We start from the raw sequence: 22,654 nt of genomic DNA, 5'->3' as shown, positions 1-22,654 counted from the left end.
CAGCTCGCGATATTCTGGACGAACGTTTTATAAACTGGGTCGACGCGTGGCACATTTTTATGAATATGTATAATCAATTTTGCGGCGGTGTAACGACAGTAGGCCTTTTGATCTTCGATCGTAACGAAAGGGGGCGGGGAGGAAACGGGACAGTATATAATTCGAGTTTCCGGCGATATCTCAAAACTAAACGCACGCAGTTTTTCTGGTACGGTTGTTCGCGCGAACGGAGCGAGAGTGGAGAGATATAAAGGAGTACGACCAGGCACGGCATCGCACGCCCATCGTAGGGCGGTTAACCGAAGAATCGCATCGGCGCGCTGTCGAAGGCGCGCTTACATATATTGCGTGACGCGCGTTCATGTTCCTTTGCATACGCACGAACACACATACCCGGCTCACGCATCGCGCCAGCCAGCGGCGAACTAACGCCACTTGGGGGGCAGACATATGAGCACACATGGGGCGGCAGTCACCACCTGGCATTGCGTAGCCGTAGTTGAATACCCGACCCACCCCTATATACGTACACGTAACTACGTACCCTGAAACGGTGCGCGGTGCGACCCCAACCCCTCGACGACTTGGCTCGTGCCGTCGTGCATTGTCGTAGGATAGCGCGACGCCCGTCCCCGGAACGCGACGACAGGGGTAGAGAAAGGGAGGGGGGAGGGGAGAGGCAGAGGGTACGGAAGAGATAGAGGAGAAGAAAGGTCGGCAAGACGTTGCAGGGTTGCAAAAAAAAAATCGTTTCTCTCGACCTTCCTCACCCGTTACCCGCGTGAGCCCTTCGCTTTTTCCTTCCCGCTCGCTAACAATTTTCTAATCTTCCGTATCTGGCGACTTTTTCGCGTACGTTTAACAAAGTTCCGGCTAGTGTACGCCAGTGACAGAAGACAGGAGTCAACGAACTTGATGGGACCTCGATGATTGTAATATCGATTTCCGCGAGCCGCCTGCATCATACGCATACACGCACTGTGTGACAAATGCTGTGTATCTTTTGTGTATCGGCGATGCGACGTACTTGTACCGGTCGCGAGCGAGCGGGAGCCGGTGAGTGTTTGATGTCTCTCCCCCATCCCTCGCCGCCAATAGCGAGATTCTGCATCAGGAGGGACGATAGGTTATCGTTTAACCGGCTCGTGGATGCCACGTGCGGGTACGTTACGGGCGAGTGTGAAAGTGCCGTTTGTCACAGGTTAATGACAACGTAACGTTTCTGCTGTTCTACAATGCGTGGCTCTGGGTCGAATCAAGCGACGATACGTATTTAGAGGGAGAAAAAGAATTCCCGCAAGCAATTACTGTAGCAATGGAGGGTTAAATAGTAATTTTTATAAGACAGTTAAACTTTATCAAACAATTTTTATTACATAAACTTTTTTACATAAATATTTCAGAGAAAAGATAATTACACCGAAATTTAACTTTGTGACAAATAAATATTATCTTTCAAGCAGTTATTGCAAACGTTTAATTAAGATTAAAGTTAAAGTTAAATGGGGGAAACAAACAGCTAGAAACCTAAACTCAATCGTTTAATTGGCCGATACTCTCGGGAATCGGGTCAATGTTATATCTTATCAACGTCGTTGGTTAACCGCCGACTGGCAGTCAGCACGCTAACTGAAATTTAACTAATTCATTTGCTTGGAGGCAGAAAGAGACGGGGAGAACCGTGTAAAGGTTCAGCGAATTGTAACTAACGTTTATACGGGTTTAGAATTATTTGCAGTAAACAGTTTAGGAATATTATCAATGTACTGCGTCAATCTGAGCGTCCCCCTCACTTTCCTCTGAAGGATCGTCATGTGTGTCGGGTGTATCCAGAGCTGAATTAGACGCAGGATGTTTCTCTCCCGTGAAGGGCTAACGAGATTTGTCCCGAAATGGGTATATCTCTCTCTCTTTTTCCCTCGACGGGGACGCGGCGAGGCGCACAGGCTGCGCTTTATTTTTAACTACACTCGCGGGATCCGTACCCTTAATCTCGTACATGAGGGCCCCACGGGCTTGCGGCGGGAAACGGCTGGCGCGGGTATACGTGTTCCCGGTGTTTGCGCGCGCGTATAGGAAACGGATGTGTCATGAGACGTTTATCTAAAATTAGAAGTGTTCCCGATACGCCTGTCTCACTTCCCCGTCTCTTTCTCCCCCCTCTCTCTCTCTCTCTTTCGCGCGGTATTAGTATTATGATTTTGGTCTGCTTGCCATGCACGCTTTGCTTCTCGTGGCTACGCTCTGGAGTGGAGTCACGACCGTTGGAAGCGTGTACTTGCACATGTTACGCAGCCGCAGCCGCTGCCTGTTGCTCGCTGGGGAATGTCGCGTTAATTAGTGGGGGAGACCGATGGTCGCGTAGTCGACTTTACGTTGATGTAACGAAGTCGTGCTCGCATCGACGCAATTATTATTAATTGTAACAGCGGCGTACTACCGACGAATCTTATCGCTCCGCGATGTTCTGTGTTGCCGACGTTTGTCGCGGTATCTTTGCGACATTTAAAGCTAATGTCGTTTTCTTTGAGCAAATTTATATAATATTCTCTAAATAATATTAAATTATATTTATGTATTGTTATAATATATAAGAAAAAAAATATATAATTAAGTATAATTAAAAAAAAAACACGGATTACGTGAGTGCGCTGTTGAGAGATGAAAAGTCGCGTTAACTTGCAGTTATTACTACAAATTTTTAATAATTATAATAGGAATCAAAGGGTATAAATTATTTTATTACTATCTAATTTTACCTTTTTGTGTGTGTTTCTCTTATACGAGCGAATTCTTATAGGTTTCACTCGAGAAATAATTAAATAGCTTAGTCAGTCAGTCCCTCGACTTAAAATTCGAGAAAAAGTAGGGCAGAGTTGAATCTAATTACTTCGTAAAATTTCCTTGTTTGATCATAAGCTTATCCGCGATAAGTCCTCATATTTAACATACACGCCATCTGTTTAAAACTGTTGCTTAATCTCTCATGACAACTCGCACGAGGTGCAAGTTGCACGCATGCGGGCGAAATATTTGGCTATGCTAAAGGAAATTCGCTACCACCGCTCAGGTAGGAAGAACAACGGAGTATAACCATCAGTGCGGGGGGAAGCGAACCGAGAAGGAACGTTGAGATCAGTGATACGTTGACCTTTACGAGGCCAAGGTTCTTCATTTCAGGCATTACGCTCGCCTGGAAATTCGCGTCGTGAAATTTATCCTACCTTTCGACGCGAGTGAGTAGCGCGAGGGTGCGTGTCACGGCTGATGCCTCCGACTTCCTGCGGAAGTGCGCTACGGCGGTACACACGAGAGGCGGCTCGCGGGTGTCTCTCTTTCTAGTCCTTATCTGTCACGATCCTTATCTTAAAGACAAAAAATTCGCCTAATTCCACGTTTCTTTTGCATTCAAATTGCTTTCTGCTTTTCATAATCCAATAATAAAATGCACGACGTTCGGCGTTCAATTCGACTTCGGTTATGGCTGTCTCTGAAAGATACACCTCATTATTCTCCGAGAAAGACGTCGGGCGCGGCAAGGCGACCGGTTTATCCTCGAGAAAAATGGCGACAGAAAGCTCCGAGCGCTGCATCTTTTGTCGAGCGTCGTTTGATGGCGAGATTTAGGCTAAATTTGGGAACGAATTCCTAGCGGGAGATGCAGGGCGTTAAGAATCTTATTCGAGATACAATCACTACAATACCAATAAATACGTCGTGAAAAAGATATCAGATATAGAAATGTAGGCTAAATTGTATAGTTAATGTATCATGTATATCACATTACATGATTATATCAAACATGGTGAAGTCTATTTTCAGTCAACATAATTATTACAACTTAGCCATTTTTCCGGAATTAAATAGTTTATTTCAGGACCATCTGTCACTTTTTAAATAATAGAATTGGTACTTAAAATTAATTATGTAAAAAGATTACAGTCACGTGCATGACGTCACATACCCTTATCTTGTTTCAAATAAATTATTTGATCGTCACACGAGCGAAAAGAACAATCAAACATTTAATAAACGATTTAAAATTGCAGTTTATCAAGAAATTTCTCGAGAAATATTACCACGAGAGGTAAAAACTAGAAGATATATGAGATACATGTGTCACATGCTAACGTTCGTCGCTGAGGATGCTCGACACATCGTATCCCTCGTCTTCTCATTGGTGCGACATGAAACGATTAAACGACCGATCCCTCCATGTCTCGCATTCTTCCGGCCTAACTGCAGACTGGTCTTACATTATGTAGGAGATGGGGATGACTTTATATATTTTGCGTAGCGAAAGCAACGGAATGCAATGGTCAATGCGAACGAATGTTGAATTATTGATAGAAATGCACAAAATGAATGAAATATATGTGTTAGTTTAATATAAATGTCAAAAATATTAATTCTACTGAAAAATATGTGCTTCTACATTTTTATTGTTCTCAAATTACATCAAAGTTTTATCATTTTTTTGTATTAATTTTTTATTAATATTTACGTGTTTCTATGTCCATCGTGTTAAATTAAAAATACAAAATACAAATTTGGATAAATCGTCTGAGACGTCCAATACATGTTAAATTAAAACAAACGACATTTTCCAACCGTGTAACATTTTATTTTGACCCTACGTGTGTTCCACATGGCACGCACGTGCGACCTATGTCGCCACATTCTGGGATTTTGAGATACCTGGGGGGGTGCACTTGTCACGCCGGGCTCGCCTGAACGGACTCCGCCGAGATTGCGATTCGGGATGAATGGTGAGTTGCAGATGTGACGGTAGCGGTTCTGCGATAGCAACGACGACAATACGGCGGGGCAGCGTGATAATTTTTGCTCATTATCTCTCCGTTCGCGGCGACGTCTGTGGATTTGGCGACGGGACCGATTGTTATCGGAACGCGAGAACGAAGGCCCAACCGCCCGAGCAAATAAACGAACGAGCGACCGCGGCGACCGGCGTCGTCAAGACGCATCCGGTATCTGCGCGTCCAATTCGCATCTTGCATGCGGTCAGAAGATTCGCGATAATGGGGAAATAGGGGCTCCATATGCGGTCCTATGAAAGAGAACACATGTTACCTCCGGTAATCACGGTTACCGGTCCAGTGCTTTTGTTGCGCCTGAATCTCCGCCGATATTTCTGCGTGAAAGAAATCACGAGACGTGATTTTTATATTTATTGCGTGATCTCCCTTCTGGTAGACTCTCTACTTCGATAGAGAGAAACAGCGCCGTAGAATATTTTTCTAACGTCTTTCTGTCTTTGGTTTCAGGTATCTTGGACGCCTTTCACGTCAACGATCAGAAAAATGAAAGGTAAGGTCACGTTAAATATTATTACAAAGATTTTAAGTCCACAATCTTAATTTCAATTGTTTGTCTTGTATATGAAGTCGAAATTTCTCTTAATTAGATTGCGAATCTTTCGCTCGTTCGTAAGATAAAGATGTTAGGAGAATGATTGGAGGAATCGTAAGAATTTGAACTGGAAAAAGTATACTTGAAACAAGTGTCCGCGACGGTGACGGTGTTTACCGTAAACCTGCGTAAGCTATTATCACAGCTGCTGCGCCGTGTGTCCTTTTAAGAATTCACCCTCTATATCCGATACATATAGTTGTCCGTTTCATCGCCGACGCCTTCGAAACGTGCCGTGGTGTCTGATCGGCGCGTTTCAAAGCGAATGGCCTCTTTTGGCCGCGATTAGGAACAGTCGCATGTTTTATTAATTCGTAAGGAACGCGTTCTGTATAGTTCGCCAGTTGCGTGAGAATTGGGCTTAGCTTTTCCGCTCGTTACACCGCCCGCCGCCGCCGCCGCCGCCGCCGAGGGCTCCATTCATGCCTCGCGGTTCATTCATCGCGTCTCACCGAGAGCCTTTCTACTCTTTAGACGCGCGCGCGGTCTCGTCGTCGGTATCGCCGTCAACGTTTTCGTATGGGACGTGCGTTACCGTACGTCCCACCCGGATCTAGGTCCAAGCTCGGACGCCAGACACAGGCCCTTCGCCCACGGCATTTCTTTTCTCCCCCTATTCCCCTTCTTCCCCCTTCCCCCTCCGCCCGCTCTTCTTTATCTTGCTCTCCTCTCTTCCAGGACCTCTTCTAAATCCGAAACTGGCGGGAAAAGACTGCATCCTTGTCGCTAAGCCTTTTCGCCTATCTCCCGCGCTTCTGCCAGCTTCCTGCCCGTGTTTTACGTTCTGTCGCTATAAAAGAGGAAACGTTCTGCTTTATCCCGCGATCTAGGGCTATCGTTCTCTTTGCATGTCTTTCTGCGAGATAAAGGGAACCGCTTATGTCATGCAGACGAAAGTATCGCGCTGATAATCGTAACGGTTGAAACGTGAGACGGAATACAAAGTAACGATTCTCTCTTATGCTTGTAAGATTTTAGTTAGAAAAGAAAAACAGAATAAACACAGTTTTTACTTTATGTATATGTAAAGAGAGAGATAAAGAGCACTACTTATTAGATTATCAAAGTAAATTAATTTCTTGTTTTAAATATTTGCAACTTAATGCTGTCAGTGCTTTCGAGTATAATTTTCGTCGTTTGGGTGGTCTTGCAGATTTAATTACACGTTCCTCGATAGGAATGAAGGGTGGTGTAAAATGACGTGGGACATTTGAAACGCTGACGGCTACAAAACACTCGATATTTTTGGGGAATCGCCACACCTATCCCCTTTGTTTCTTGTGAGCATCTCAGACACGATCACCCGTGTCGTTAACATACGCGAAAGTATACGTTTAGTTATACGTTAAGTCTACATGATTGATTACCATTCGTCTCGTATAAATCACCGAAAATAATAAAATAAATAAATTTGTTAGATTTGACGATTTATTATTTACAAATAAAGAAAGACTGTCGTGTAGACGCATCAGAGTTAAAATGCTCTTGCGGTTCTGTCCTGGGTATATAAATGCGGGAAACGTGAAAGGATATCGTAATTAAGAAAGAGTCAAGAAAAGCACCGGTTTTCTTTGTTGCCGGGCGAAGAATTTATTTCCTCTTGGTATGCCACGTTTCTTTAAGGGCCTTTCTTGATGGTCCCAGCCATCTACTACCCCCCTCGTCTACTCCCGCGACTGGTCCCGCGTTCCTCCTCTTCTACATTCTACCGCCTCTATTTATCTTGGTATGAAGAGAAGTATACGGCCGAACAGAACTTCTACTTCTACGGAACGTGTTCTACTACGCAGTAGATTCGAATGGATGTAATCTAACGGTCAAAATCTTAATGGTGAGGTGCTTGGAATTCGTATAGTCATGGTATCTACTTTCCAAAGTATTTTCTTTTATTTTAGTTAGCTTATACATCTATGATACGAATTAGTAAATACGTATCACATAAATTGCAATATTTATTACTAATTAATATCGAATTGAAATCTAAATATTACACTGTATAAATGAAATTATTGTACAGAATGATTGACAGAATGATCTCGCGCTTTCTCTTATCCGAACTTAGTTGTTAATTGGGAAATCTGACATAAGAAAGTTATCTAGAACTTTTTAATTTTAACTTCTAATTTCTAAATAACGGTTTCACTTATTAACAATTATTAAGAATTAGAAAAAAATATATGGATGTTTTTTTTAACCGAAGCAGATAAGTAAATTGGAAAAATTAACTCTTTCTAACATGAAGTGTAAGTACCGATTAACAGATACTTTGGATGATTTTATTATTTAGATATCGCGAATTTTAGGCCGATATCATTTTTTTATCGAACAGTACCGCTTATTGTGTCCGCTTCCGACTAGACTGCGAGGAAGCAGCTGATTCTACGAGCGCCATTTTTGTCGCCCGCATTAAAGAGGAGGCGAACTTTAAACTTTATCTTGGTATTATGATAACAGAGATGTTTGAACTGCGCCCTTCCCAAGAAGTTCTATCGTGAAAACTCGCGTGGTATGATAACGATGTTTGTGTACGCAAGCTAATCAGAGAAATCGAAGAAGATCAAGACGTCGATGATGACCGTGTTGGTTAACTGAGCAGAGATAAAAAGAACGATAGATTAGTTTGTCAACTCGTGAGAAGATCAAGAAAAACATTGGAACGTTCTGTAATTAAATGGTTTGTTAGATGGTTAACTTGTTACAGTACAAAAACTTGAGAGCGAAAGAAAATCAGATAAATCTAAGGATTTACTTATCTCTTTTTTAAAATTTATTGATTTACAATTTCTTTTTAGATTTTTTAGATCTTTTAGATTTTTTTTTATTTAAAATAAATATTACAAAGACTTGCAACTTTGTTCACAACATTTGTTGAGCAGCTGCTATATCATTTAAACAGTCGACTGCGAGAAAGTACTCGCCATATAAAGTTTATATATTAAACCTGAATTTTCTTTGCATAATATACAAGGATCTGAAGAAGAGCTTGAGATTTTCAGAAAACATCTCTCATTTCTCTTTGTAATACCATCCTCTTGAAAGCGCGGGAAGAAACTGGTACTGCTCAGGGATACCAACTTCAAACGGTGTCCATGTAATGAAGTTCGTTTTGAAGAACATTGCAGTTTAAGAGCTACATTTTAATAACAAAACTTTTAATATCTTTAATCTCTTATCTCCTTTATCGCCATTGTTTTCATGAGTCATTAAAATAAAAAATACACCGGAAGTTGGCGAGGAAGTTTATTGCTCTCCCGCCTAATCCGCGACAAGAGCCCGTACGTACAAACCCTTTAATGACATATCTCCAAGAGGATCCCCTTGTAACGTCATTGCCTCATTGTCCTCGTTAACTTCCTATTACTCACATCGACATAAAAAAATGCTGTAATCCGCGGAGACCAGGAGATTTTCTCGAGTTGGACATACTCCCGGATTTCGGTATCTCGTGGTGCGGGAAGAAATTTACGGCGAGAGTATCTCGCGGCGAATGCAAATGCTCTTCTTTCACGTCTCATGGTTCCCAGAGGCAATGTCTTCGGCGAACGGCATTCCAAACGGCGAAGAGAGTCGACTCTGGCCATGGTATTGGCTAGCGTTTCCCGCCAAGACGGAACCAGTTTTCGGCGCGTCGCACCAAGGGACTCTTCTCGGTTAATCGCCATCGATGCGCCAATACGTACGTTTATCTCTCTCTCTCTCTCTCTCTCTCTCTCTCTCTCTCTCTCTCTCTCTCTCTCTCTTTCTCTTTCTCTTCTTTTCCTCCGTCTTACTCGGGTCCACCCTCTTCGACGGGGCTTGTCAAATTTCCCTCGTTTTCATGGGACTTTTTTCCTCCCGCTATTTCCAGATATCACTGATGACTAGGCTTTTCTTATTACCAGAAATATTGGTCAGTACAATTTTTCTGTCAACAAGGACAGCTGTAAAATAGAGAATCCATTCGGATGAACATTTCATTGTTTTTATATAAATATGGATGAAAAAAGTGATATGTCTATTCGCATAGCACCCTTTCTTTTTCTCTCAGAGTATAATTCTATGAAATATGGCCTAATTTAAAGATTGATTAAAATTCATAAACGGAAATCATCGAAATCGTTGATTTCTTGGCGGTCACACGCAAGAAAGAAGCGGGAGAATTCAGGCGCCGTCTTTACTTATATCCACCAGCTTACACTAACACGAACGCACGATAACACGTCTGGAGGATTCCGGAGAACCCAATTTTATTGTACTTCTTTACACGAGAGGTCTGTATTGGGATCGCGCCTTTATCGATACAACAAGTACAATGCACTCTACGAAAGATATCCGAAAGGGAATTTCTGAAAGAAGTATTTTTTCGCAGCACGTTCCAGGCGGAATGTCAGACTGAATGGCGAGTGCGTCGGCGCATTATTACAAACACGCCGAATCGCAAAAGTTGCCGCGCATTTTTCTGCCTCCCTCTCGACAAAGATCGCATTCCCACTCCTCCTCCGTCTACTGCTCTATCTCACCTCGTTTTATTGGCCCGTCTTTCTCTCGCGCAGGTCGCCCTTTTCTTGAATCTAGCGGCCGATCCCACAAGAGGTGGATTTGGAACATCATGTTCATATTGGTTCTCAGGTAGGTGTGGGAAGAAGGTGACTACTTTCTGTGGTACCTGTGCTTCGATAGTGTTCGTACTCTGCCGCCTGTCTGGGCATTGAGCCTTTGCCTGGACCCGCCGGGAAGGACCTGTAGAGTGGGAGCTACAAAGAGAGAAAGAGAAAGGGAGGGACCTGTGCTTGTATTTCCTTTTTTCATCCATCCTTCCTCGTTCTCTGTGTGGTACCTGTCATTGTTAGTTTTGCACGGTTATTGGTTCTGTATATTTCCTGCATTTTTGCCTAAATACGCCTCCAGCAGCTGATTTGCGGGACATTACAGGCAAGAGTTACAAACAACCAATCGATAACTCGAAAATGATTCTGAATAAAATATGGAAACTTTTCTATGATTCTTCTAGACATTTCCGTGTCACCAACTTTTCGCATTTGTCTAGTGATATCGCATTTGATACTTCTTTCATTATTTTCTGAAATACTCGTCTCTCGATATTTTTAGTTGGAAATTGAAATATTTCTGTGATTAATTTGCGTGTAATATTCGGAGTGGCTGCATTATCATTAAAACATTCATTATACGAATAAATCAATAATAAATTATTATATAATTATATAACGCTCAATATATGATTATATAATACATAATATATAATAATTATATCATTTTTAACGCAAAGATATCTCGGAGCGGTGGAACTTCAAAGAAATCTTCTAAATATTTTTCGCGCGAGGGGAACATGGGAGGATACCCTCAGGCCTCTGGAAAACACTGTAGCTCCGAAATAGGTTTTCTTAGTAGGAGCTTCTTGTTACGCTTGAGTAAGCAGGTTGACGTCCGCCTACAACATTTAGTGATGAAGTTCGAGAAGTGAACGTTTCTCCCAAGATCAAGTAACCGACTTTTATCTGTGTATGTGTTTTTCTTATGTGCATGTGTTTTCTTGGCGCCATAGTGAGTTCCCATGACTTCGAAGTCTTGTATTATAAAAGCTATATTATTTAAGTGTACACGTATTACTTCTACTTATGACTACTTAGACTTACGAATTGTATCAAACTTACTACGACACGTGCAGTCGCGATAATTTCCTTTTTTTAATCGTTCGTTAAAGTTAATCAGCGTTTAAGTTAAATATTAATTTTATGATATCAAATGCTACATTAAGAATTCAAATATTTTTAACACTTCGTGTGTGTGACAGCAGCGAATACATACACATGACTTTGCGAATCGGCGTTTGTTGGTACGCATAATTTTGCATGCGCAATTTTTGTTCACCTTTTTTAAATTTATTCACACAGATCTTAATTGTTTCAATTATTTGGTCTTTTCGTCCGTTCTCGCGGGTTTTCCCGCGCGTTTGCAAAGTGACACTTCCGTCACCTGGAGAATCCGAAATCCCCGGCGTCGCAACGGGATCAACACTTACGGGGACGAAGGCGCTTTTATTACACGGAAATACCGAGCGCGATTCGCCGTTCCTATCCGAAACTTGAAAAAGTCCGGAATTGAGTATTCGGAGACTTTCGGAGACGTTCAGAGACGGAATTGAGACTAGTCGGTCGTGTCCCTTTCGTTTCACCATTTATATTGTAGAATGAGGTTTTTGCCGGGAGGATTGCCTGAACTTTCGAGCCGTCCCAAGAATGTTTCTCTTCTTTTTCTCGGAAACTTCTTAAACCAGCACGCACATACACTCAAGGAGCATACAAGGGAAGATGAACCGTGAGACGATCCATAAGTTTGCCAATAGAAACGGCCTCCGTAGTCCTTGTACTTGTATCTTTCGGGGGGTCCCTCGGCCGTTCGCCATGTACGTATACGGCGTGGCGTGCGTGTGTTAGATCCCCGAGGGAGAAACCGGCAAAAGAAACAGAGGAACAAGGGTGGAACTTGCCGCTGTCGTTACCAGTCTACCTGGGCTTTTTAAATCCGTATGGGTTTTTTAAAAATGGAGTTTAGCCGTTCTTGCCGGGCCTCTGTCAGCTGTGCCGAGGAATGTCAGCTGATTACCGTTTTGGCGGGAAAACGGCGCGGCGGAAACTAGCCCCGTCCGCAATGATAGATGTATCGTTCCGGTCAACGTTCTTTTATCGTGGAAACAAAATTTTCTCGGCGATTAGACGCTGATTTAGACGCACACGGATACGCCCACCCTTCTCCAAGGCCGCATTCTCTTTCACGGTAGCCAGTCAGTTAATCGCCGGTTGTTACGGCGCCAGAATCCCGGGGTTCCGTCGGCTTTTTTGTAATTGTTTCTTGTGTTTCTTTTTGCACTTACACGTCATTACGTTAATAATCTAGGTTTATTATCTAACAATAAAATCGCAACAGTTACATCTTGTAAATTAATTTATTACGAGTTTTAACTATGTGATTATAAGTCTTCAAATGTGCGCTTGCCTTCTATATAAAATACATTCATTCGTGGGTGATAAAATTTGAAGTAATAGACGTCGTATTTTGATGCATATAGATGTAGATTAGGGTAGCTTTTTGTTAATGTAGTTGAGAGTTAATGATGGATCCAATCCGGATTTTTAGCGCTCGATATCGTGTCGATAGTCGAGCCGGTTCGCTGAAAGCACCTTTGCTTCCTCGCCCATCACAATATATCTACGTTATCTCTCTCTCTCTTTCTTTCTCATCGTGAGAGTGCGAACGAAAGATCTCTGCCCACATACCGACACGTTTGAGTAACGGTTAGTTCCCATGGTTTGATCCCGTGAAAGTGCCGCAAAAATGTGTTCGTTGAACGCTTATTATCAAAGTCCAATCTTAAAGAAATGTGATAATAAAATAATTGTATTAAACAAAATTTGCTTTACATAAACGCAGCGTGTTTACATTCGTAGATCGCGTGGCAAACCAAAAATGATCCAAAAGAAATATATTTAAAGTAATGAATGTAAAATATAGTAGAAAAAATTTAAGAAAAAAATTTCAATTTTTAAAAGACGTAAATCTCGGACGTCTCATATATTTAATTAAAAATGAAAAATGTTATCAGTTCAAGGTTGTATTTTTTCCAAATTGATCATTTCTTTGACCTAGTGCTGCCCGGCGTGCATCTATTGAACAATTTCTCAAGTATGGTAGGGTGAAGATAATCTTTGCAAGGATGTTTCTACCTTTTTCATGGATCATAAATCATGTCAGAATTGAAAATAGAATACCTGCGGTGTAAAGCATTAAAGAACAAACATATACGCGCATTTATTATAATATATATTATTTTAAAGTCATGCTTATCGTAAAAAGAAGGAGAAATGCGGCGGCGGTTTCGTGGTAGGGTAACTGATATTTTAAATTTGTCCGTGAATCCTTTACCTTCGAAAACATTTTGGAGTGGGTACGGCACCAATTGAGAGTAACCGAAATTTCGCTTTAGTGTGGGGCGAACGCGATTTACAAAAGACCACCGGCACCGGCTCTCTTCGATGTGTGAGAGCCAATTGAGGCCGGGCCTTCGGGCGCTCTCAGCTGAGCCGGCCTCACAAGGTTGCGTTCCTTGGGACCCTACGGGGAGGATCTCCCTGTCGCGCGGGAAAAAGAGTGTCGACATCGGTGCGTCCGGTAGAGCTTCTTCTCGCCACTACTGATGAGGCAATTTCGATGGAAGGCCGCGATGCGTGGTGCATTCGCTCCTGCACATGCCGCACGATTCCTGGTAACCTCGCGTACACACGCACGGATAACATTAACTCGTTTATGTTACTCTGTCATTTCCTCCGTAGCCGCGTGAGAAACGTATCGGGAATACGTAAATGAAAGAATTACGGCGGCTCCTCTGTAGTTCTTCATAACAATCAGCGTCTCTGAATGCGTTGGACGAAAGTACCAGATGTGTGATCAATTTAACAAAATACCTGTTTGTGTTTGTTTAATTTTTGAACATTGCGCAGATATAGTCTACACCTTTGAAAGTTCTGCGTCTAATTTTAATGACAGTCTGTTTTAATGATTCTTTTAATCATCCCTCTTTTAAGTAAAAGACACAACTGTAAAAGTTAAATAAATCGAATGTAAATATATATGAATAGCAAAGTCAATTTATACATTTATTCTTTAAACTTCGAAATTCTTGCCAACGAGAATAACTTTCAAATTTATCAAAACAATTTGTTATTAAAATTAATGTTTAATTTCTGAAGTTTAACATGTATCTTGATAAAAGGAAAAATGTGTCATAAAGAGAACAGTTACCATCAGTTACAGTTATGTCAAAAAAAGGAAAGAAAAACAGACATCGAGAAAATAGAACCCGATTCTCAAGGATTCTATATTTAAGGATCCTACAAGTGCAAGTCTTACAAAAAGTCTCTTGTGAATGACATTTCTCGTATTACGCATGATGATTCGAAAATGAATTATCATGAAAAAACAAAGCTCATTTCTGTCGTACCAATGAAACGAACGAATGTTTTCCAATTTACTCGAGCGGAAGAGAACGCGTGATCCCGTGGATTCATAAAAAAACTCGCGCTTGTAAATAAAAAGACTTGAGAGAAAAACTCTCGCACGCCGGCGGATGTTCTGAATATATTGAATACGCAATCGCGCGAATCGTAGACGCATTCCCGATTCCGCCGACCCAAAATAATGGAACCTGCCATGTGCTCTTCTGCGTCGGTCGGATTCTGTCTTTGTGAATCGAGAACGCGAACACGAGAGCAAAGCCACCCCCTGCGCGCGCTTCCGGTGAATCAGGTACTTTCTCATGCTCATACACGTTACGACCAGCTCGGTTTCCGTTCGGCAGGTTGAAGGAAATACGCACACATGTTCATACACATACACATTCTTTTAAGATCCTTCAGCAATCGTTGAATGAGAAGAACGGAAATCTGAAGCCGATTCCGGTATAAGTCTCTCGGATGTAATAAGCAAGTGCGGAAAGAGTTGTGTATCTGAATTAATCGTTGAAAATGAAACGATTTGGGAATTTGAATTTACATTACTGGATATTATTGCCTTTATATTACTGCAGATACTCTATTAGAAAATAAGGAAACGTAAACACGCAATTAAAGTAGCCAGAGTTTTGTTAACTCAATACTTTGATAATTTATAAAACATAAGACGTCTAATGAAAGATTTTTAAGAAGATTAATGCGATTAGACTTACTTTCTTTTGTGATTCAATTTCCAAATTGGGAATCGTACATCTTGCAGGAGATTGATAATGTATTTAATATAACAATTATTATATAATATACAATTACGTAATTATAGAAAATCTTAATTAAGAAATGAAGGCATATAAATATATTACGTAGAATTTTTTTATTAGATATCGATATATTTTTAAAAGAAAACTATCCTTACAGTGTTTGTAAGCTGAGGTTGATGACAGAAAACTAGCAGTGATGTAACTCATCGCTGAACCCGTATGACCAGTGCCTTCTGTGTCAACAGTATTAATCACTAAAACTGCCGTCCACTTGAGATTTTTATTTCTCAGAACAACATAACTCTCCGCAGCGAGAGCCGCTCTCGAGTTTTATATATCTACGAAAAATTTTTATTGTCAAGAATTTCAAAAGTAACTCAAGTGGCTGTTGACTCAAGTGACTCAATTTTTAATAATAATTAAAAAATTGATAATATCTTATGTATCTTTTAGCAAATATTATGAGAAATAGTCCTTAAAGGGTTAAGCTCGGCTTGAGCTTAAGGTTTTATATTTTCAATTATTATTATGTCGCGAAAAATTGATATTGCAATTTATATCGTAGGTAATAAATTATGCTGTCGCGCAAAGGATTTATATTGAATGTGTACGTGCTAAATGCATCCCATCATTCCGCGAACGGACAAGTATGCAGTTGAAATAAACCGCGGGCAAAGTCAAATCGAGCAAATTGGTACGCCTTCCAAAACATGACGATGCACCCCGATACATTTCTCGTTCGGCGTCTCTCATTGGTCCGCCCCGTCCAAGACGGTTAAAAATTACATAACACCGCTCCTTTCGCTTTATCCCGCGTTTCTTCACTCTTCTCTTTTCTTTCGCTCCGGTATGCCAACAGAGTAGAGAGAACGTGTGCGTCTTTTTTTCTTTCCCCTCTCCCTCCTTCTCTCTTTCTCTCTGTCGACTCGACCGGCGACGTGGCGGGCTCTCGGTTGCCCGGCAACAGCGGCGAGTTCTCGGACTCTTGAATCTCGCATAGTTCTGTGATGTGCGCGCGGGAAAAACGCGCCAGGCGAGGAGGCGACGGTCCATCTTCACGCGGCGCCGCCGCCAGTCTCGGGTTGCCCGCTCGCTTCGGGCGCATTGAAACGGTCATTAAACATTAAATCGCCAAGCGCTAAAAATTCTTGTCTAGCGTTTGGGAACCAGTTCCTTCTCTCCCCCGCCGGCTCGCGATATATCAAGACCCGGTCTATCTCCGTACCTCACATCCGATCACCTTACGAAACCGTACGTTACCTGTCCACGCCGACTTGCGCGTCCGCCCGCGCGATCCGTTATGCATAGAGTAATTCAGCTCTTGGAAAATTACCTCGTAAAGGATGCTGTGATGTATGAAAATAGACGGAAATATAAGGAGCAAAGTAGGATATCGCTCGTGGACAATGAGACAATTCCGAGAAGCGATCGGTCAGGGGAAAGATGGGATCGCAGGATAAAGTGCACAAACGATCCTGTGCCTGTCAAAGGATACGAGATGGAAATGATCTGACGTTGATTGATTAGAAGAAAATATAAAATTCATAAGCTAGTATTTGTTCCTGCATTGGCTGGACATTTTTTTATGATCACGATCACAACTGCAATTTGTTACTAAATCGATTCAAATCGATCACGAAAGTACTCGGGGTTAGGTCAGAAACGCCGAACGCTAGATCATCGGGCGTGAGTTCGACACGAGAAAATGTTTTGACACTCCGCTTGCTGCGCTCGAGCGTTTTTTTATTTTGTATTATCCTGCTGCACCATCGTAATCCTTGGAACGCGTCGACACATCTCCGAGAGAGATATTTGATAGCCGAGAGAGCCATAACAGTAATCGGGGGCGACTCGATCTTCCACGGGGCGGCTATCGGAGCGTGAACTTCCGCAGGTTTTCCAAACGATTACACCTGTAGCTGCGAGAAAGCCCGGCACGCACACCCCTATCGCTCGTTCCACGCACATGCCGACGCGTATACTCCGAGTCTCCTACGCACTTCCTCCACTTGTTACTTCAACCGCGATTCCTTCTTCCGTGCACGCGCCCACCTTCCATCGTCTTTTGCGTTTCCTCCGTATTTTTTTTACAATTGTGGAAATAAGACTGAATATTTTAGACGGTTCTTGCATTTAGAGTGACATCTATTTTAAAACATTAAAATAGACACGTCACTATTTCGGTTTTTTTTTTAAACGTCATTTTGGACAGCGCCGATTTACATAAGCGTTTTTCATTTATTAAATCCATAATTTCGCGAATGGAGCCTTTTACAAAAACCACGAGAGCCAAGAGGTCAGGGGAAATATTCTTTTTCACGATAAGTCGAAAGTAGACAGCGGTAAGATTCGGAATCAATGATTTCCTGTCCGCTTTTGTTTTGTATTTCTTCAGAATTACAAGGGTTTCTCTATTCCCTATGCCCTTTTAAAGGTCTTTAAAGAGACATCTTTTAAAGACTACCTGGCTCTGGTGGTACAGAATCTTAGGATCTGTGATCACGGGCTGCAAAAACATCCATTCCGCTGGCCACTTCGCAAAACGAACAGCAGTAGCGGTAAATTAACCGTCGTTGCTTTTCATCCTTACCGAGCAACCGTCCCTTCGGACCCCCTCACTGTCCCTCGAGTCGTTTTCTTATTTTTGCCGCGCGTTCTCCTTCCTCTTCATCTTCCTCGCAATAGCGTCTTCTTTTCTTTCTTCTTCTTCTTCTTCCTCTTCCTTCTTCATGCCTCTTGACCCTCCTTCTCCTCCTCCAGACATGTAGGGGAGAGGAATGCAATTCCGGAGAGGCATAACATAGCCATTTCGCTGATGATGGAGCAACGGCCCTTTCGGTTGACGTCCACCTTATCATGTATGGTACCGAACTTGGTTATACGTATTTGTGTTTTCAATTTCTTCTTAGGCAGCACGAGAAAAATTATCTGAAATATCGTTAAGATCGTGCTTATCTAACTTTAGCTATGTCTAATTGATCTATCTTGAAAGTCCTTATCATAAATTCTATATATATATATAGAATAAATCTGCATTCTTCTAATCTTGAAATTACTTTTTAGCATTGTTTTACTTATACACGGAGAGAATTTGCTCTTAAAAATTATTCTGAGTAGTAATTGTGAAACAATGTAAACCTTGAAGAATTTTACCATATTTTTAATAAAATTTACTAAAATTTAATAAAATTTTAATTAAATTTGGCAAAATTGTAGTAAATTTTGTTAGAAGTATAGTAAAATTACAAAATTTTTCCAAATTTTATTAAAATTTTAGTAAATTTTGTCAAAAGTATAGTAAAATTCTTCAAAGTTTACGTTGTACAATTACCACGATTTTCAGGTTAATTTTTAAGAGAAAATTCTTTCCGCGCACATATAATAATATTTTTTATAATGTCTTTATATTGACGTTCGTCATTTTCACTGTTCATAATAGTTGTATGTTTTTAATTTAATAATTTCAAACTACAATGGCATTGAAGACTCGAAAATATCGCCGATTGTATGTGTACGTACGTGTGCGACAATGCAGATAACAACGGCAGAAACGTATCAGTTTTAAAAGTAGAGTTGAATTATCGGTTGGAGAGCAGGAACGACGCGTTGGCATGGCGCTGGCAACGGTTTTTTCGGCTTCGTTTCATTTCAACGGCGCCGTGGGTGGAACCCTTGCTCAACTTTTGGATTTTTTATATCCAGAGCGACTTTGACTCAGTGATTCTTTTTGAAGTGCGTGTAACCGAGCGTCCGGTTCGCACCTCTCTCTCTCTCTCTCTCTCTCTTTCCGGACCGCTTTGTTAATAAAAAGATGTGATAATTTCGATGTGAAAGAAAGGAAACCGTGAAACTTTGAGAATTAATACTCTTTTAAACACGTACACAAAAGCGTGTTCGAACAATTGTAATTTGCAAAATCCATAATTAAGTTTTTGCAACTTGTGGTCTCGAACTATCCGAATGATGCAATATATTTTGCGTAATAAGGCTTTTTTTAGAAAATTTATTTTACATATTTTTATATTAATTTTTAATTTGTCTCTAATCTTCATAATTGAATTATATTCTCGACATTGAATTTAAATAGAGTTTATGTAAAAAAAGTTTGTTAAACGATTTAGTTAACAGTTAAAATCTTCTATAAAAAGTTAACTTAAATATTCTAGATATGGCTCGATTTCGTCGTTTGATTTCTACGTATTGATTGGCGCGACCCTGAAGTTACAGTATGATCCGTTGTGTGCTCAGATAAAGCAACGGTATCCAGGAAGTTATGTCATAAAATTACAAATTGTGATAAGATTTCTATCTAAACATTTATTTATAATATTTTTCCGCTTGCCCGTTTACTTTTTTATCTTTCCTGTATAACGTATGACTTTGAGCTTTTGATCGACACTGCAAATTGCGCGTGTATTCTCGGTGAATCGTGAATCTAAAAATTGGAGCAATTTTGACTCGCGATTAAGGGATATGTTTATAATAAAATACGAATCGCTGGGCAGTTGAGAGAGGTAGAGAAACGAGTACCAAGAGCCGAGGAGGAACGTGCTTACTTGAGCATTTTCCTCGCGGTTTGCAGGCGATCCGGTTGCTATGCCGGTTAACGTTGGACCAAGGGCAAAGAGAAGGCGAAGGAGGTAGATGCTGTTGTAGGATTATGCAGAGGGTAAGAGACGGAGGATGAGAGAGTTCGCCGTAGAAGCGTCATCGGCATCGATGACGGTTGGAAAGTTGGTAGAGGATAACAGAAGAAGACGAGACGAAGAGAACGGACCTGAGAGAAGACGAAAGGGCAGGAGAAAGATAGAGAATGAGAGACAAGGCAGAATGATTAGAGAGCACGGCGGGGGAGAAGTCGGTAGAGAAACAAAGAGAAATATATGGGATCATAAACAAAAGAGCAGAATCATTTTTATTGTAAGTATCTGATAAAACAGATGAGAAGATGAAGAGCGGGAAAATTTTCGTGCTGCAATTTTGTATCATCGAATGAAGATACGAAAGGATTAAACGGAGCATAAGCGTAAAATTTGGAGTATGGATATTATATATTCTGTCTTCTTCCTTATTTACATACATTAATTATATATACTGAATAAACGGATTGTTAAACGCGAACTTTTTTAACGGCATCCGCGCCAAGAGAAGACCTGGAGAAAGAACGGAGATAAGAGGCGTGGCACCGCATTCTTAACGACAACACGAACAACATAAGAAGAAAAAGAAGGAAGATGCTACAGGCAGAGCCGGAAACGGACCGATGGGATTCGTGATTCGTTCGATTCTGAATAAATGTATTCCCAATTTTTTTCGAGAGAGATCCAAGAAAGAAATTTAATCCTCCTCGCAGATCTCACGGTGCGACGTAACGGACATTGCGGTGCCCGACCGCCTCAGCCTCCCGTATCTGGACCCGCTCGAATCGCGCGACGGACTTGTTGTAATTAGAAGCATTTTTTTTTTTTTTGCGAACCGTTTTGACGAATTCGATGGATTTGTCCAGTGGTTATTTCCGTCGCGGAAACGTTCGGCGCCTAGGGACATGCGAAATTCCGTGCGAATCATCTCTCGTCGCGCCTCTGTGTTTACAAACAAGCGGCAGTCTCCCTCTCCATCTCCGTGGCCTCCCGTCGCCCTTTTCCTTTTGGTTCCTTCATTCTTCGCTCTACCCTTCCGTTCGTCTCGCCGCGCTTCTCATCGCCAGTACCTCCCCTCACCCGATCTCCCCGTGTTTCTCGTTTCTCTTCGCACACCCTCGCCTACCCGTCGAGCGAAAAAAAGACTGCGACTCTCTCTCTCTCGCCGTGTCGTTTCTCCCCACTATCGCCCACTACCGTCCCGACCGTTGAGATTTAAATCCCTCTGCGGTGATGGTGGTGGTGGTAGAGAGGACGTGAACTTTACGTGGCATGGGAACGCGAGCGAGCGCGACGCTCAACCGCGAAATGAGGCTCCAGCGTATCGACGAGGCCTGAAGAATCTCTCGAAGAGATCCTCAGCTCCAAGAGGCTCCAAGTCTCATCCTTCACTCTTCTTTTTTTAAGTAATCAATTTTGTGATTCTTTTTTTTAATATTAAGTGAAATGTCTGCCTGGATAATCTCATTTCTATCACTATCTATTTTTAACGTAAATATATGTAAGATTGGTTTTAAAAAAATTACCAACATTGTTTGATCCCCCTTGTGGGAACAGTTAAGAAAGTTTCGCTGGAGCAAATGGTAAAACGTGATCGAACGATTTTCAATGTAGAAACGCCATTTCTTTTTCGCCTCAGGTGTAAGGGGAAATAGAAGAAAATACTATGCGACATGACTTTTCTTCCTTTTCATGTGACTTGCTCTCCTGTTCCCTCTCGGGTTTCCCGTCCGTCATAATGTCCCACCTTCCGGTCTTTCTTGTACCCCTTTGATTCGTACATCATCATTCATAGTCCAAGAGGCTTTTCATCGGTTCAAGAACTATCTTATCGAGATTGACATGTAAAAATATACTGCAATACAAATATGGGTCACTGGTGTCCGATTTAAAGTTTAAATTCTCTCAATAGAGAAATTGATCCCAGTCCATCCGCACACAGATTTCCTTTACTATTATATTTTTTTAAATAGGATAAAGCTTAGGTAAATAGGTAGAGGCTTTTTGAGATTTTAAGAAATTTTCATAGATCGAAAACTGTTCGGAATATTCAATACTTTAATTTTGAATTATAATTAAAAAATTATCGATATATTCGAAAAGTAACTTTAGACACTGTGACATATGTAGATAAAAAATCCGAGCACGTACACACAATACAAAAAAATTTTTCAAGTACGTTGCATTGAAGCTGCACGCAACTTGGAATTTTATACGTACGCGAGTATCGGTTATCATTATCGCGCGTCGGTTTGTTTTGTGAACTCGATCGATCGGCTGGCGGACATTCATTCTCGCGGTACTTGGGTACCCTACCTTCTCTATCGTGTACCCACGTACGCCCCCATGAACTTTGTTTTTCCTCCCCTGATATAAGAGCCCCGGGGTATTCTTTGGGCGCTCGCTAGCATGACAGAACATACGGGTGCAGCTGTTACCGAGGACCGAGTTTCGCAGTTAATCAATAACGGGGTATGAGCCATCCCCGGCGAATAGTAATGATTCACCAAAGTTCACTTATCATCGACGTAATGAACATCTGGCTGCTCCCGTGGTTTCCGTTTCGTCTACACATAAATCGATATGTGAACGCGGAGCGCGACGGGCACGCTTGGTTGGTACTTTTGTTTAAAATTGCGCTCGATCTCGAAAGTCCCAAATCCCCGGTATCGTTTGAACGTTAAAGAAAAGTTGGTGTAACAAACACATAATTAAAATTATATTAATATAATTACATTAATTAACATAATTTTAATTATTACACTACATGTATTATATAAAATACGTTATAAGCGATTTAAAAGGTTTATTCTGGTATTTC

General features: G+C 41.4%; 1 protein-coding gene across 3 annotated transcripts in view; it reads left to right on the top strand.

Moving 5' to 3' along the window:
• Positions 1-22,654, top strand: part of LOC105829565 (M-phase inducer phosphatase) — a 43,557-nt gene that overhangs the window by 9,970 nt on the left and 10,933 nt on the right. For all 3 annotated transcript variants that reach the window (XM_012668535.3, XM_012668532.3, XM_012668533.3), the window contains exon 3: positions 5,286-5,328. In XM_012668535.3, coding sequence (XP_012523989.2) covers positions 5,286-5,328 — 43 coding nt within the window. The remainder of the gene's footprint in view (positions 1-5,285; positions 5,329-22,654) is intronic.

The sequence above is a fragment of the Monomorium pharaonis genome, chromosome 7 (assembly GCF_013373865.1).
Source record: "Monomorium pharaonis isolate MP-MQ-018 chromosome 7, ASM1337386v2, whole genome shotgun sequence".
Lineage (NCBI taxonomy): Eukaryota > Metazoa > Arthropoda > Insecta > Hymenoptera > Formicidae > Monomorium > Monomorium pharaonis.
This window is presented reverse-complemented; position numbering and strand designations above follow the sequence as displayed.